Source organism: Simochromis diagramma, unplaced genomic scaffold (genome assembly GCF_900408965.1).
Source record: "Simochromis diagramma unplaced genomic scaffold, fSimDia1.1 OVJJ01000590.1, whole genome shotgun sequence".
NCBI lineage: Eukaryota > Metazoa > Chordata > Actinopteri > Cichliformes > Cichlidae > Simochromis > Simochromis diagramma.
This window is the reverse complement of record NW_024387057.1, coordinates 1182455-1199877: the sequence shown is the minus strand read 5'-3', so window position 1 is coordinate 1199877 and position 17423 is coordinate 1182455. Positions and strand designations below refer to the sequence as shown.

The window sequence follows — 17423 nt, the reverse complement described above, 5'->3', positions numbered from 1 at the left end:
ATGCAGTGTTTAATACTAAAATGAAAGATGTGTAATTTCCTCAGCAGTTAATAACAAGGAATTTTGACTTTGTTTAGTAGCTGTAGCTTTACGAAATTTTAAAAGTGTTTTTAAAATGTATTAAATCAGTAACGCTTTTTTGCCCGGTGATTTTTTAGATATACTGTGTTTGCTCTTAAAATAAACTATTTGAGAAAGAAAAATCTAAGATGTTTATATAATTTGTTCAGCAATATGATCTTCACAAACTGATGCTTCTTCTCCATTGTTTAAAGAATCAATGTAATGTATGCTATTGTTCATGGCATGACATCTGTCCATAAAGGACCTCATCACATGAATCAGTCACTGCCACAAATCTCCTGAGCTTATTTACCTCCTTCTTAGTAAAAGTCATATCTGTAGATTTTAGTGTGATGTTTTCAGATGAAAATATGAAAACAGCTCGAGCTTGAGTTAATGTCAGACCTCACATAATTACTGGTAAAATGTCTTTCTCAAAACCATATTAAGACATAAATATGATTTAGAGCAGCGGTCCCCAACCTTTTTTGCGCCACGGACCGGTTTATGCCCGATAATATTTTCACGGACTTTAAGGTGTCGCGGATAAATACAACAAAATAAAACTAGTACCGGTACCGAAAAAAGGAAGATTTATTCATAACACACGTGAAAAGACCCAGGAAAACCGAGTTAACGATAAAAACGATAATAAAATAACGCTGAAAACCGATAAAAAATCCTGAAAACCACACATTTCACACCTGAGCCTCAACTCTCGCGGCCCGGTACCAAACGACTCACGGACCGGTACCGGTGACCGCTGATTTAGAGTTATACTCTGACAGCTGAAACACCTTGTAAAATACCTGCAGAGCAGGTGAGCTGAAAAAATCCCCTGAGAATTAAATGCAGCACTTTTTCCATTGCTGGGTGTGGGAGTGTAAACATGAGGATGTGATACTTTAAAAGTGAAACTGAAAGAAAAACGGGCACTCAGAGCGGCCAAATGTTTGACGGGATTAAAGTTCTCATGTTAGTGTAGACTTGCAGATAAAATGGATGAATATCAGTATCCACTGTTTTTTGAAGCCACTGACTTTACAGACAGAGAGAAGGAGAAAGTGAGGAGATACTTTCAGAAAAGGCGAGAGTCCGGGGGTGGCGACTGTGGAAATCTTGAAAAACTCGGAGGAAGCGTTTATAAAATCTGTTTCAAGGAAAAAGAAGGTAGGACAGTCGGTTATTTGTAAAATGTATTCCTATATTTGTGTTTAATTGCAGGCTGTTTCAGTGACTCTGTTTATGGATGTTTTACAGATCAAGACAGAGTTTTGCAGAGGAAGTTTCACACCATCACTCTTCCTAGTGGACAAGTGCGGCTGACCGTGAGCCGGACAAGTTCACCACAGACCTCTGACCAGCCATCGCCAAGCCAATCACTGGTACAGTTTACTGCCCTTTCAAACATGACTTTTGGTTACAGTAAAAACTCAGCGTCAAAGCCGGATAATGTTGCCGAATCAGTTTAAGAGTAGCGAGTTAACCTTTTTTTTTTTTATCTAACTGTCGTGTCTCTGATGTTTGGCACTATTTACACCCCCACAGAGGAGAGTACTCGTTTTTTCACAGGTACACCACACTTATTCTAGGATGGATTATTTTCTCATCAATAATCGGTTGACTCCATGGGTCCAATCCTGTGAATACCAGGCCATAGTAACATCAGACCATACCCCTGTTGTGTTATCAATGAGTTTTCCAGACGTCCTTCAATCCAGACGACACTGGTGTTTTAATTTAACTCTCCTGGCAGATGTAAATTCCCTGGAATACATGAATATATATATATATATATATATATATATATATATATATATATATATATATATATATATATATATATATATATATAAATGCATGGAGCTGCAGACTAAATTTGATCTTGATCTCTCAGCCTGCCTGGAAGCCCCTTAACTGGCTGGCTAGCATCTTACCCGATTTGTCACTATGAATATAAAACAAACTCTTACTCTTCAGCTGCTGACATTCGATTGAGTGTGTTGAGAGTAGAGATGGACCGATCTGATATTATGTATCGGTATCAGTCCAATACTGACTTAAATTACTGGATCGGAGAAACAAAAAATGTAATCCATCCATTAAATATCAAAAAGCATCTCACAAAACCTTGTGACATGGCGTAACTCGGCTCATAACCGTAGCACGTCGGAGCAGTATGCATCACATGATAGAGTGGCTGTGGCGTGCCAGACCCGTCTGCGGTCTGGTTGAGCAGTCGGAGCCTCGCTACCAAACCAGCATTTCATCTCCGAGAAAGTTATCCCAGAGAGAAGTAAAGCAAGTGTGTAAGTCCATCTGAATGTTTGTAAAGCATTCCCACGTTAAGCTTAACGACTGATATATGGAGCGACTGCCTCTTCTCTCTCCCTCCCTCTCCTGCTGCTACTTCAGCGTGAAACTGATTAGTGATCAGCTGATCGGAGTCTGTCTCTCTTGTTTGTTTGTCGCCCAATTCGCGCCAGAAAGAGAAAACCAGCAGCTGAACAACAGCACCACGTTTAAGCTTGATAAGCAGTTGTTAGAATTTTTTTTTTTTTTTTATAAAAAAAGATCCTGGTGTACAAAGTAATTACTTTGTACACCAGGATCTACTAGCTGACGGCTGGTAACTGTGCAGGGGCGGATCTAGCAAAGTTTAGCCAGGGGGGCCGATAGGGCATGAACAGGGAAAGGGGGCACAAAGACATACTTTTCTTTCTTATTCTCATTTAAAATGTCTAGCTTTTAATAAATAATTATCTGAATCTTACACCCAAATTTTAATCTGATGTAAAAAGTATAGAAGTCCATTACTGTATATAGTAACTATTAAGTCTAATATACCCTAGTAAGTTATAGTACTTTTTCCTTTGGGAAGGTACCATCTGTGCAGTCTGCAGTTCTGTTGAAGAAATATGTTGAATCTATTTAAATGTTCTTGAAAAATAATTGATTTCTGTGCATTTTTTTTCACACTGCATCAAATTAAAGTTGATTACGTCGATTAAGCATCATTAGGTGGGGGGTGGTTCCCTATTTTATTTATTTTTTTGCTGGGAGTTTGCAGCCCTATTAGTTAGGTTGCTTACTCTTTAAAATACCAGAATAAGAAGGATTGAGTAGGTTTAAGTTTATTAGATTGATCAGTATTGCTGAACTATGAAATATTTTGGGTGCAGTGTATTTTTTGCATACAGGTATAACAGAATAGCTTTAGTGTTTTTTTTTTAGGTTTGAACTTATACAAAATGCAGCAAGATATTAAAAAACAGTTTTATTTATTAAAAAACACACTATATTGGTGTCATGGTCCGGAGTCTGTGACTCCGTGTTTATGTTTTAGCTTATTATTATTCTGTGGTTTTGTTTATTCTGGGTTTCTGTACTCTCCTTTTTTCACGTTTCATGTTCCTATGCCATTTTCCTGTGCCTTCTCCCCGCATCTCTGGTTCATGTCTCAAGGTTTCATGTTTGTTTTTGCTTAGCTTTTCCCAGTTTAGGTTACTCTTAAGTTTTGGTTTTCGTCCACCTCGTCCCTGTTTGTTTCACCCTTTTGTTAATAAAGCTCGCTCACGACTTAAGCAGTCTGCATCTTGGGTCCGTTAATAATTCACACACGGCTTGCCCCGGCAACCCGTGACAATCGGATTCATATCGGTATCGGCCGATATCCAAATTTATGATATCGGTATCGGACATAAAAAAGTGGTATCGTGCCATCTCTACTCATAAGCAGAGAGTGCTTGCTAGCGCTGTCCTTAGACAGTAAATTTGACAAAACTATTCAGGAAAAAACGCAGCGTATATATTGTTTATCATGACTCTGGTTTTACTGGCCTATCAACACAATTTAAAAACCAGTATATATCACCTTGTTGCTTTGTCATCTTGAAGTGGTCATGTGACTGGCTTACCATGACTACTTTATTCTTCCTCAGTCAAACAGCAGCACTCATGTGATTGTTTTGCCCCTTAGCTCCAGGTGTTGTGCCAAAAAGTGATTGTCTGCTGAACACATCTTCGACCGCCTGTTTGTGGAAAAATAGTAACGCACTGCACCGCACTTTTCTGTTAGTAATGGTAACGACATTGTAACGATAGAAATAGTAACTAGTTTACTCGTTACTGAAAAAATGTAACGGTGTTAGTAACGTTATTCCTATCACTGGAAATAACGTAGACGATCCAGTAACGAACACAAGAGAACACACACTGTAAATGCACAGAGGGGAACGAGGAAACTACACACATAAGGGAGGCACAATTGACTGTAATTGACAAGACGAGACAAGCAAGTAACCAATGCCATGTATGTTACTCCACCTCCATACAATCAAAGATAGTGTTTTTTTAAAACATAGGTCATAAAAAGCCAGAAGGTAACACTCTCACTGGACACTTTATTAGGTACACTTTAATAGTACCAAGTAAGACTTCAGTGCTGTTTCTTTTAAATCTTTGTTGTTAATTTTGGATTGTAATGTTGTGATGTTATTTGAGTTACTGTTTCCTTCCTATCAGCTTGAAGGAATCTGGCCAGTAAACAAAATTTTTAATTCTTCGTGGAATCCATGGACACTGCTGCTAGCAAACAGATTAAAAAAAAAAAAAAAACCCTCAACATCGTGTTTTAACTGATTCACAAACCATTGTATTCTGCTTTCATTTACATTGTACACAATATCGAAACTGTTTTAGAAACTCGACTGTAGCATATTTCTGTTCTAACACAGTGTCATAGTCAGACATAACAACAACAAAAAAAAAACATATACAGAGAAATATTAATGTTATGTGTTTTTATTTACATAACAGAAAGGACTCTATGAATCAGTACAACTGAAAACTGCTGTGAAATCAACTTTTTTTTTAATGTACGTTGATTAGAGTTTTTGAATGAAGGTTATGATTCGTTTTTGATTTACTACTCAGGCCTATGTGGTACACTCCAATTGTTCATGATAAGTAGTCTATCTTATAGCATTAATTGACAGATTTGTTTGATTTCTTCTCTTCTTTCAGAGCTCTACAAACTCAAACATAAATGGTCTTGAGAAGACTTTCAGAATAGATGTTTTCCTGCTGTTTTTCCTGAGAGACAACTGTAAAGCATACAAATTTTTCGAAAAACAACTGTCGTCAATCGGCTGCACAGTGGAGCTAAATTTCGATGAAGAGGAGGTTTTGGTTAGAGGGGAGGTTGACAAGGGGCCAGGAGGAGGTTTTGGTGGTTCTGCAGAGAAATGGGAGTATCAGGTAAATCAGGTCTTCGTCCAGCTAACTGAGAGCTACAACTGCTATCATGTGCTTGAGCCAAAACAGATGAAAATCGTACTGCAGGACCGGTCCTTTAAGACAGATGATATCAAAGTTTACACAGAGAGTGGCTATGCTGTGGTTGTAGGGAGAGGTTGATGCCATGAAGGAGAAGATTGCAATTCTGGAAAAAAGCCTACCCACCAAAAAGGAAATGCCGATTGTGGAGAAGAACTTCAAGCTCATAGAAGAAGACTTCAATCGAGAAATGCGTGCTAATTGTCCAGAGGTTACAATCATCAGAGGTAGTGCCATGATCACTTTGGAGGGCCCTGACAAAGAGGTGCAGTCAGGAGCTACAAAACTGGATGAACTGATTAAGAACGTAAAGGAGAAGAGCGTTAAGTTCCCTACAGCTCTGCTAACCTTCATGAAGACCAGTGATGCCATCCCAAAATACCAAACTCGCTTCCAGCAGAGCCTCAGAAACCCTGTTTTCTTTGAGGTGGGTGCAGATCTGGTTCTGTCCAGTTTGTCCTCTGATGCTCTGAATGAGGCAGAGGCAGCAGTAATGAGAGACTTTAAAGTGACCACTGTACAGCTGCAGGGTGCAATAGATCTCAACAGGTTAAAAGAAATTCTGACGAAAGCCAAGAACGAGGCAAACAGTAGAGAGTTCAGAGTGGACATCAGCTACATGCCAGGCGCCAGTGGAACCTCAACAACCAAAGTCCAACTGGTGGGCTACAGTGAAAATGTGGCCAAGCTCAATGAAGTTCTTCATGACTTCCAGTTGAATCAAGTTTCAACTCAAGAAACCATCAATCTGCTTCATCATGACACTGTCTACTGTTTTAATAAAATCTTAGACTTGATTGGCATGAAGCAGACCAAGGTGACCTTACAAGCCTCACATTTTCCAAATCCTTGTGTGTTTGTGTCTGGTCCTCGATGTCATGTTCAGGAGGCCAAGGAGGCCCTAACATCAACTCTAGACAGTGTTGTAGTAGACACTTTGACTCTAGATGGACCAGGGGCTCAGCAGTATTTCCAGGAAGAGGGTAAAGTGACTAAAGAGCTGATAGAGGGTTCCTGTCACGTCATTATCCGAGAGAAGCAAACTGCAGCCACTCGAAACATGCAAAGACCACGAAACACCAGCAGACTCAGCGACACACCTAGATCTCTCAGCTACAGCAGCAGCATGTACAGCACAGTTGGAAACTCTGCAATCAACAGAACAAACCTGAAGATCAAACTCAGCAGTTTAGAAAATGAACAGGTTTGATTATTTCCATTCAATTCTATTTCCCATAATCCCAAAATAAAATATCAATATTCATGTTATTCAATATTATTTCTGCAGGTGGATGTTCTGGTGGTCCCCATGCTCAACAAACAGCTGACTTCTACAAATATTGGCAAAAGTTTGTTGGCCAAAGCTGGGAATATATTAAAGTTAAAGTTTGATTCAGTCTTAGCCAGTTGTGCTCTCGCCCCTGGTGATGTTCAGCTGGTTGATGCACCTCCATCTCTGGGCTGCTCCAAGATTTTCTTCATTGAGTGCTTGCCTTGGGACGGAGTAAGAGGAAAGAGTGTTCAGGTAAAATTGAGGACTTTTATTAACACTTCTAGAGATGGATAAGAGCTTATTCATATTTAATTTTACCTTCAGAAAACCAATGAAATGCATCAATGAATTTCCTTTGGGAATAGTAAAGTTTTATGAAATTAAATAAATATCATTGCTGTGTATAGTTGAAAGGTTGGAATAACTTGATGTTATATACCACAAACTCCAAGCCAGGACTTATGCAAACAAATTTAAGGTTTTTGTGGAGCCTCAAGGTTTTCCTTGTGTGCTCAGTTGCAGTGTACAATCCAAGAGTTAAGTTTGAAAACATAGTTTAAAAATATGTAACTTTTGATTTGCAGGCTCTTGGTAACGGTCTGCAGAAGTGTCTGGAGCTTTGTGTACGGCAGAATTTTGGTTCAGTGGCCATTCCAATCATTGGGCCAGGAATTGTTTTAAACTACCCACTGAGAGAAGCTATTCAAGTGTTGACTGACATCATTCACCAGTTTGGATTATCTGCATCCTCTGGCTCTCTTACAAACATCCACATTGTGATTAAACCTGGTTACCCTGATTCTGAGGAGGTAACCCTTACTTGATGGCCTGTATCTGATATGTAACATGCAGGCATCAATTCTTTATCATGTTATTCTTGTGTTTTTATCTACAGTGCTACCACGATGTCTACAGACAGCTCAGCTTAAATATGAACCAGGGGGGCCAAGGTAAACTAGCACTACTCAGACTGTCTTTATTATGTGACATTAATGCATAGTGAGCAGATAAAAAGCATTCAGCCTGTGCAATATTTTACCATATTCATTAGTACCCTCAGTTATCAGATTAAATATCAAACAATAGCTAATGTGTGGTGTTCTTCATCTCAGCAATCTTCAGGTCCCTCACCAGTGACTTGGATGACATAACCATGACAGTGGAAAGTGGGGTTAAACTACATGTGGTGTTTGGTGACATAACCAATGAAACTACAGATGTTGTAGTGAACACAACAGACTTCCAAAATTTTATCCTTGGTAAGTGAAACTGAGGATGCACACAAGTACATAGCATAGTGACCAGGAGGATCATGTTGTAACTGTGACATTATTTTTTTTTAGCCACAATGGTGGCATAGCTCTCTACGAATTTCAAAGGTAAACACATGTTCATGAATGTTTGCTCAGAAATGGAGATGTCTTTTTAAACATGATCGTTGAACATATTACGGGTGATCGTGGCTCAAGAGTTGGGAGTTTGCCTTGTAATCAGAAGGTTGCTGGTTCGAGCCCTGGCTCCGACAGTCTCGATCATTGTGTCCTTGGGCAAGACACTTGACCCGTTGCCTACTGGTGGTGGTCCGGTGGCGCCAGTGTCCGGCAGCCTCGCCTCTGTCAGTGCGCCCCAGGGTGGCTGTGGCTACAATGTAACTTGTCATCACCTGTGTGTGAATGGGTGGATGACTGGATGTGTAAAGCGCTTTGAGGTCCTTATTGTCTAGAAAAGCGCTATACAAATACAGGCCATTTACCATTTTTACCATCCAAGTTTTCATCTAGTATTATCAGCAGGCCACTTATTTTAAGATCAAATACTTACTTGTATTTTACATCTCGTACCTATCATGGTTGTAGTTTAATATTTTTGTGCAAGTGCTGACCAGGCAAATTCAGTTGGAACAGGTTTGGTGGATGACAAAATGCAAAGCAGAGATTTATGGGCATTGTTGTCCAATGATGACTTGCTAATTTTGGTCCTTAAGCCAGTCATTTCATCACATTTGGGCTGCCGACATCTTTTGTTGGTACTCGAACTGCTAGAGCTAACAGCTCCCACAGTTTCGTGCTTGCTGCAACATGTTTTGCAATTAGATGGAACCGTAAAGTTGAAGTGCTTCATGGTACGCAAACTCCTTTTTGCACAGTTTGCATAAAACCATGCTTTTATCAAGGCTTCCGTCAGGTAGTCTTTTGAAATTAAATTTGCCTCCGATCAGTCACAGCAAGTCACTTTATTCTGATTCTTTTTACCTCTGATGTGTGCATAGTGTAACCTAGTGATGTTCGATTCGTGAACGAATCGTTCAATACTCGAGAATCACTTTACTGACTCGTAAATCATGATTCACAAGTCCAACTGACTCACTGACTCATCCCTGTTGCTGTTAGCAAACTAATTCCATTAGTAGAAATATATCTAGCTTATAATTAAAATTGTGGGGGGGAAAAACAACAGCCAGTTTCTTAACAAAAGCATTTCTGCTCTGAACTGAAAGAATAAACCCTGAGTAGAAGCTCACATCAAGAAAATAGCTCCTCGGTTCACAGTAGCATCGCTCTACTAACATGCTAACACCCTCCCTTCCTGTGCTGAATCGTAAGCGTAAGCGAATCACTCAGGACTCGCTCACCCCCTCCCTCCTGGCTCACAGCTTCTTCTTCTTCTTGGTTGGCAGCCAATGTTAAGGCGCATTTCCGCCCCCTGGCTCACAGCTCAGAGGACATTTAGATGAGAAAATATATATTTGACACATTTAAGGAAAATACTAATAAAATACAAATAAACAAAATAAATGTTTATTAAGCAATTTTGATAGGAAATTGCTTAATTTTAGAAATGTTTTTGCTCTTTTTTGCTCTATAAAATAGTTTTTTGTTTTTTTTAGAATCATTCATCTTAGCAGTAGGATTTACATGAAAAGAGAAACAAATTAACTTTGAGTGAAAATGTACATTTTTTGCAATCTCTAGTCAACTGACTCAGTGAATCAAATGACTCAAAAATCCCGATTCACTTTGGTGAGTGACTCATTAAAACTCGATTCAGTAAAAAGAATCAAATTTACCATCACTAGTGTAATCGGTATACCAGGGAAACGAGCATTGACAAAAGTTCCCCTTTGCTTGGAATGCAAAGTGTGATTAAAAGCGCTTTTTTTAACGCGTTACATTTTTTGCTAATTAACTAATTGCAATCAATGCATTAAAATCCCACCCCTTGTAAAAATACATGTAGGGCAGTTAGCAGGTCCAGATTTAATTATTCAGTATTTTTTTTGTTCTTTTTCTCTTCTTCTTCTACAGATGAGGTATGCAAAGATATCTTAACTGTAGCTGGACCAGAGGTGGAAGCAGAACTGAAAGCAGGTGAGAAATAGAGAAGTTGCTACTTATCTTCTCATCTTACTTATCTGCCTCTCACTCATGCTTATTTTGTCACTTTCTGTGCAGCATACGTGGAACGAGGAAAAATATTTGTGACCCAGTCTGGAAACTTCCCCTGTAAAGCTATTTTTCATGTATGTGGACAAAGAGATGAAGTCTACAACTTGGACTTCATCCAACTTGTGTGTAATGTCATTTACTATTGTGAGTCGTATAAATACAGCTCAGTGGCAATTCCTGCCATCTTTGCTGGTACGTATTTTGTTTGGCATTCAAGTCTTGTTGTGCTACACACACAAACACACACACACACACCTAAATGCAAGTGGTGTTTCTGCAGGTGCTGGCGAGTTGGACCCTACTGTTGTGGCAGGTGCCATCCTTCGAGTGATCAAGTCTTCTACATCATCAATGAACAGCCTCACCAACATCCGCCTCATCCTGATTAAGATCGATGTCTTCTTGGCTTTTAAAGAGGAAGCGATGCAGATGTATTCCCCAGCTGTCATCAACAGAGGTGACAGAAATATTCACAAAGTGCCATCTTGTGTGGTTATTTAGTGTAGTGATTTTTAAAATAAAAAGGGATTCAATTATTATTTTACTGAAAATACTTGCTTATTTGTTTGATCCACCTTCCAGTGTCATTTCAAGAACAACAACAGCAACAACAGTCTGCTCCTAGTGTGAGTGCATACCTCAGCAGTCTCCAAATCAGCTCTTCTAGTCATCAGTCTGTCTTCACATTTCTGGGTCTTTCCATATCCGACATTGATGATGCCATGGAAAAGCTGAAGCATCAATATCAGACGCAGTGCTCCAGTAAAACCTTCTCAAAGGAGGAACTGGAACTCCTCAACCAGGATGACATGATGGAGCTGAAGGATCTGGTGGAGGCTGAGGGTTTATTTGTGCAAACTGATCAGTCTGGCGCCCTAACAGTGAGCGGGCTAAAAGACGGGGTCACCCGGGTACTGCAGAAAATGAATCAGTGCCAGTACATGAACCTTGCTAGAGAGGTGAGAGTGAGGGAGGAGGAGGATGTTTACAACAGAGTGGTTTGGTGCATCCTGGCAAATCACGGTAACTGGGAAAGACTTCCCAAATCAGCTAATCACCAATTGGAAAAAAAAGAATTAACAGAAGGAATAACAGATGCACAGGGACTTATATGGGAGGTTGATGTACAGGCAATGGTGGCCACACGACCACTGAGCAGACAGACGACAAAGCTGAAACGACTTGAGAATCTTCCAGGTGAGTAGATAGTTCTCAGAGATGTTATAAAAATGAGCCCGACTGATACTGGAGTTTGATGCTTGAGAGTAATATAAACTTAAATAAACAAATGTTAAGGTTTTGAAAAAAATAATTATACTAAAAAAGTATTAAAAAATGTACTTGTAAAAATAGTTGCAAAAGTCACTATGAGGAATGACAGTAACAGTAAACAGTTTTGAAACAGGAAATGTCAAAATTTCAATATTAGAAATATCAAAGTCTCTCCTTATCTGCTGATTTCAAATTGCATTGCAAAGGAGTGTTAGATTGGTGTCAGAAGGGCACCAATATAGCAAACAGTGTTAAGACTGATATGTGGCTGGACTGAACCACATCCCAATTTTAAAACATGTAAGACAATGTGTAAAAGTCAATGACAGCTTTATTGCTAAGCTCTTAAAAATACAAAGAAACAGAGGAGAAAAAAAAATACTTTTTCAACTTCTTAGAAAACACAAGGCACAGAGGAAAAGAGCTGAGAGAGAACGCAACAAAGGGCAAGGGAAGATTGATGAGACAGAGGAAAGAACTGGACACGAAGCGCAAGAGACGAAAGACCACCAAAGTAAAACAGGAAGTAAGAGATGACAGGCTCACAACATGAAAGTGTGACAGAGAGACAGAAGATAAACATAGAGACACAGCTGAAGGAACAGAAAGTATGGAAGCCCGTTTCCGCCACTAAAAAAAAAAAAAAGCTAGTATCCATAACTCGAAATTTCGAGTTATTTTCTCAAAATTTCGAGTTATTTTCTCGAAATTTCGAGTTATTTTCTCAAAATTTCGAGTTAGCTCTGCCAATCAAAAATATACGTGAATGAGGTCGCTTTCTTGTTACCCGGAAGCATATGGCGCACTCAAAAACGGATCCCAACAAATTAAAGTATGTTTGCTGATAGTAACACCATGTGATTCAGCTAATAACACAGGGATTTCATCATTTGTGAAGCCAGGCTGAAAACACTCAGCAATCTGTGCATTCACGACTGGATGTAATACCGGTAGCTTAGCTGTAGCATTTGTAGCTGAGGGCTTCAGCTTCCGGGTAACATGGAAATGACGTCATTCACGTAGATTACTGATTGGCAGCGCTAACTCGAAATTTCGAGTTGCTTTTCTCAAAATTTTGAGTTAATATGTCGAAATTTCGAGAAAATAACTCGAAATTTCGAGAAAATAACTCGAAATTTCGAGTTATGGATCCTTTTTTTTTTTTTTTAGTGGCGGAAACGGGCTTCCATAAGAAAGGGAATAGAAAAGGGCTTTAACAAACTTATCATCAGTTAAAGAAAGCAAGCACTAAAGTAATGGAAAACAGGAAATGCATTCCTATGCCAAACCAATAGTTACCTGAGTTAATAAAATATAACAAACATGTTGTCTTTTTCAGACTTTACTTTCCCTCTGTACTGGGACCCCATGGCTGCCAATGAGACTATGAAGGTGGTTTCTCTGGAGACTTCTTCTGCAGAGTATCAGAGTGTGAAGGAGGCTTTCAAACGAACTGTCCCCAAAACTGTGATGAAGGTGGGTGGCTTTTCCTGCACAAGTACAAGTGCATATATACACAAGTACATGCATACAAGCTGAAAAAGTTGATTGTGTGGTTACAGTGCAAACTGGTGAGCATTACTGGCTGTAATGTGGTCTGCTTAACTGGTCAGCTATCATGATACATGTTAACATTCAGGGAAAGAAGCTAATTAAAATATTAACTGCACCAGACTTTATATCAACAGTGCATGTGGTCATTAATTACATATTTCGATAACATAAAGGGTGTAACAAATAGATATTTTTATTTTTAACTGACTTACTATAAATACTGTTTATTTATTTTTATTTAAACATCAATAAATAGTGTTTAATTTCCTATTATTTTATTTAACCTTTAAAATGCATAAATATTAAAAAAAAATAATAAATGAATATTAAAAAAAAATAATAAATAAAAATATTTTTCCCTAGGAACTTTTTTTCCTATGTAAAGAAATGATGTCTTGTAACCCATGGCAACTGCAACATCATCACATACCTGCTCTCCTTTTGTGTCCACACGTAAAACATGATTGAATTTAATTAATTTATTCAGTAAATTTATATATTAAAATCGAAATGATAAAAGAGAAATACAGGAAATTAAAGGAAACAGAAATCAGTCACATTCTGTCAACAAATTAATTGCCACATTAAAAAAAGAAATACATTATATTTTATTTTATCAATCAATTTATCTATCTATGTTGGATATTTGCACTTTCCGGCCACCATATCTCTGTGGTCCATTGAACCGATGTTAATATATTTGCTCAGAAATGCTATGAAAAATTCAAACTCCCTACCTGAGAAATATCATGTTTCTAAAGTGTTTTTTTTATTTTAATTTTTAAGTTTCTAAAGTTTTCAGTTTTGCAGTAAGAAAGTCATTAATTATTCACTGCTGTAATCTAAACGTCTCATACCTGAAACCCATGCCTCAGTTTATGGTTACCACCATAAAGACATGAACTAAGCCATCAGATGTAATTAATATCCACACTGCTTTGTTTGGCATCTCTTTGATCCTTTGGCTTCGGTCTCTCTTGTCAGATTGAACGTTTGCAGAACGTTCACCTGCGGCGCGCCTATGAAGCCCAGAAGAAGCACATTTCTGATAAGAACGCACACGAGGGAGGAGCAGCGGAGAAACCTCTGTACCACGGGACGACTCAGGAAAACTGCCACTCCATCATGACAACTGGATTCAACAGGAGTTTTGCTGGGCAAAACGGTGATAATTGTTACTGAACAAGACAACATTTTTCTGTTGCTTCAAAACGAATCACTAGTGTTGACTTTGTCTTAGAAATTATTACCTCCTATACACCAGGGTTTTACATATACATGTAAGTCTTTACCGCTCTGATCACTCTGACATTGTGTCTATATTGGTCCACCATTACATGGTGACAGATAGATCATTTGCAGACCGCTTCAAGTATTTTATGGTCTTGAATGTGGTTGTATTTAACCATCATTTATAGACACACACAGGACTCTTAGGATATTAAATGCAAGACTTACAATACTTACGTAATATATGTTGGAAGTCACCATGTTTTATCTATGATAACCTATTACTAATTTCCTTTTTTTTCTTCCTACATTCAGCAACTGTACACGGTCATGGGACCTACTTTGCTGTAAACGCCAGCTACTCAGCCCGGCCCACCTACTCCAAGCCAGCTGCTGATGGTTCTCGGTTAATGTTCGTCGCCCGAGTCCTCACAGGCGTCTTCACTCAGGGCCAAGCTACCATGAAGGTGCTTCCACTCCGAAACAGCCAGCAGCCTCACAACCGCTTCGATAGCGCAGTGGACAAAATTGATAACCCTGCCATGTATATTGTGTTCCATGACAACCAAGCATACCCCGACTACCTCATCACATTCAAAGGAGATTAAGGGAAAAGTATTTTCTACTGTGGAAAAATGAAGGTCCAAAAAGAACAATATTAAAGTTATATTTCTAACTACATAAAGATTTATGTAGTAACTGGAAGTGTGTGGAAAAGTTACATTTGTAAAGGACCCAGAAACTTTATCATAGTTTACACTAAATATTTAAGAAGTTTTGCACACAAAACACTGTTGGGTACCTATGTCGTAGGTTTCTCTTACAAGAAGACAATGCACTTTTCATACTACAAGCAATTATATTTAATGTAGTGTTGACTTTATTTTTTCAGTGTTAAATTTTTTAGGTGTTAAATTATATGTTATTTTAAACTTGTTCTGAAAGCTGTAAGAAATATGCCAACAGAAGCTGCTTATATACGAAGTATATGAAATATGAAGAAATATGACATGTATGTACAAACACACACTGAAGGCATGTCACATGATTATGCATTTCTATTCTTTTATTTGGTTGATATTTGTATCTTACATCTTCAGAAGATTTATTGTATGCTTGTCTGGCACTTTCTTGTACAAAGAAAAATAAGAGGAGGTGGGTGATCAACACTCAAATAGAAACTGTGAAATGTAAATACAATTGTGGTAACATTATGCAAACACATATAAAAACATATTCAATTCATAATTAACTAACTGTTGAACATAGCAAACTGTCTCCAGAGGAGTTTAAAATGTTAACTGTGTTAAAATGAGAGTTAAACACATGAGTGATGAGATAATAGCTCCAACGGGATGATAATCTTTCTTGGATGGAGTCATATAATATTGTAGGTAATACCTATAGTATTAACTGCTGATTGGTTTTGTATTCTGATTTTCCTTTAAATTGATTTCTGATATCAGGAAAAAGCTATAAATTTAACTGGTGTTTGTTTTTGTGTTTGTTTTGGAATATTGATTGTTTTAATTGATTTTGTTATCAGTTGGAATCAATTGGAGATCATCCTGATCTTTTAATTATCAGTTAACACTCTTCACAAGTGTGAAGCAAACTGCTACTACCCTCAGGATGTTGAGATAATTTGGTACAACGAGGATCCAGTCGCTCCACATCCTAAGCCACTGAACCACAGTGTGCTGTTGAGCCACAAAAAAGTCAGGACATGACCTTCTCGCTGTCAGGTGTTTTCTGCCTCCAGGCAGTGCTCAGGGACTCTGGGAAAAGGCTCACATGCAGTGCCCGTTACAAAGAGCTTCACCCTGAATGCAGAAGGTAAGTTATTAAAAAGAACTCAGGACTTGTGACTTTGCTAGAAATTACGCTGGACAGGAATGCAGATTTAGCGGCTTTAACAATCTTCTGATATTTTGATAAGCAGTCACATAGGATGCCCAAAGATGCTAGTTCTGCACTAAGGTTGGCATCAAAGAGGACAGAGTTAGTAAAAGCAGAGGAAAAGTGAGCGGCGGTCAGTGAATTTATCATGTGCAACTAACACTCAGGTCCCTCGCTGTTCAACTCAGCATTACACACGGCAATATTAAACATCACTGGGAAATGATCCGATATCCCACAATGCTTGATTTCCATAATACAAACATCCAGACCATATGACAGCACCAGATCGAATGTATGACCTTTTTCAAGACTTGGATCACTCACCCACTGAGTGAGATTAAGTGTCAATACAGGGAGTGCAGAATTATTAGGCAAATGAGTATTTTGTCCACATCATCCTCTTCATGCATGTTGTCTTACTCCAAGCTGTATAGGCTCGAAAGCCTACTACCAATTAAGCATATTAGGTGATATGCATCTCTGTAATGAGAAGGGGTGTGGTCTAATGACATCAACACCCTATATCAGGTGTGCATAATTATTAGGCAACGTCCTTTCCTTTGGCAAAATGGGTCAAAAGAAGGACTTGACAGGCTCAGAAAAGTCAAAAATAGTGAGATATCTTGCAGAGGGATGCAGCAGTCTCAAAATTGCAAAGCTTCTGAAGCGTGATCATCGAACAATCAAGCGTTTCATTCAAAATAGTCAACAGGGTCGCAAGAAACGTGTGGAAAAACCAAGGCGCAAAATAACTGCCCATGAACTGAGAAAAGTCAAGCGTGCAGCTGCCAAGATGCCACTTGCCACCAGTTTGGCCATATTTCAGAGCTGCAACATCACTGGCAGTGCCCAAAAGCACAAGGTGTGCAATACTCAGAGACATGGCCATGGTAAGAAAGGCTGAAAGACGACCACCACTGAACAAGACACACAAGCTGAAACGTCAAGACTGGGCCAAGAAATATCTCAAGACTGATTTTTCTAAGGTTTTATGGACTGATGAAATGAGAGTGAGTCTTGATGGGCCAGATGGATGGGCCCGTGGCTGGATTGGTAAAGGGCCAGAGAGCTCCAGTCCGACTCAGACGCCAGCAAGGTGGAGGTGGAGTACTGGTTTGGGCTGGTATCATCAAAGATGAGCTTGTGGGGCCTTTTCGGGTTGAGGATGGAGTCAAGCTCAACTCCCAGTCCTACTGCCAGTTTCTGGAAGACACCTTCTTCAAGCAGTGGTACAGGAAGAAGTCTGCATCCTTCAAGAAAAACATGATTTCCTGCAGGACAATGCTCCATCACACGCGTCCAAGTACTCCACAGCGTGGCTGGCAAGAAAGGGTATAAAAGAAGAA

At 38.9% G+C, this 17423-nt stretch overlaps 1 protein-coding gene across 1 annotated transcript; it reads left to right on the top strand.

The window, feature by feature from the left end:
• The first annotated feature begins 960 nt into the window (after positions 1 to 960).
• LOC120741906 (protein mono-ADP-ribosyltransferase PARP14-like) lies at positions 961 to 15660 on the top strand. The gene is made up of 14 exons (XM_040045013.1): positions 961 to 1233; positions 1324 to 1448; positions 5089 to 6604; positions 6689 to 6925; positions 7258 to 7482; positions 7569 to 7623; positions 7786 to 7932; positions 9979 to 10041; positions 10126 to 10311; positions 10400 to 10576; positions 10702 to 11316; positions 12731 to 12867; positions 13930 to 14110; positions 14491 to 15660. The coding sequence occupies exons 3-14, from the start codon at positions 5486 to 5488 to the stop codon at positions 14781 to 14783; spliced, it is 3435 nt and encodes a 1144-aa protein (XP_039900947.1). The 5' UTR covers positions 961 to 1233; positions 1324 to 1448; positions 5089 to 5485; the 3' UTR covers positions 14784 to 15660.
• The last annotated feature ends 1763 nt before the right edge of the window (positions 15661 to 17423 follow it).

Coding starts and splice junctions, on each gene's coding strand:
- LOC120741906 (XM_040045013.1), top strand. CDS start 5,486: ATGAAGGAGAAGATTGCAATTCTGGAAAAAAGCCTACCCACCAAAAAG. Junction 7,483..7,568: donor GTTACCCTGATTCTGAGGAG/GTAACCCTTACT, acceptor TTTTATCTACAG/TGCTACCACGATGTCTACAG. Junction 10,312..10,399: donor AATTCCTGCCATCTTTGCTG/GTACGTATTTTG, acceptor GTGTTTCTGCAG/GTGCTGGCGAGTTGGACCCT.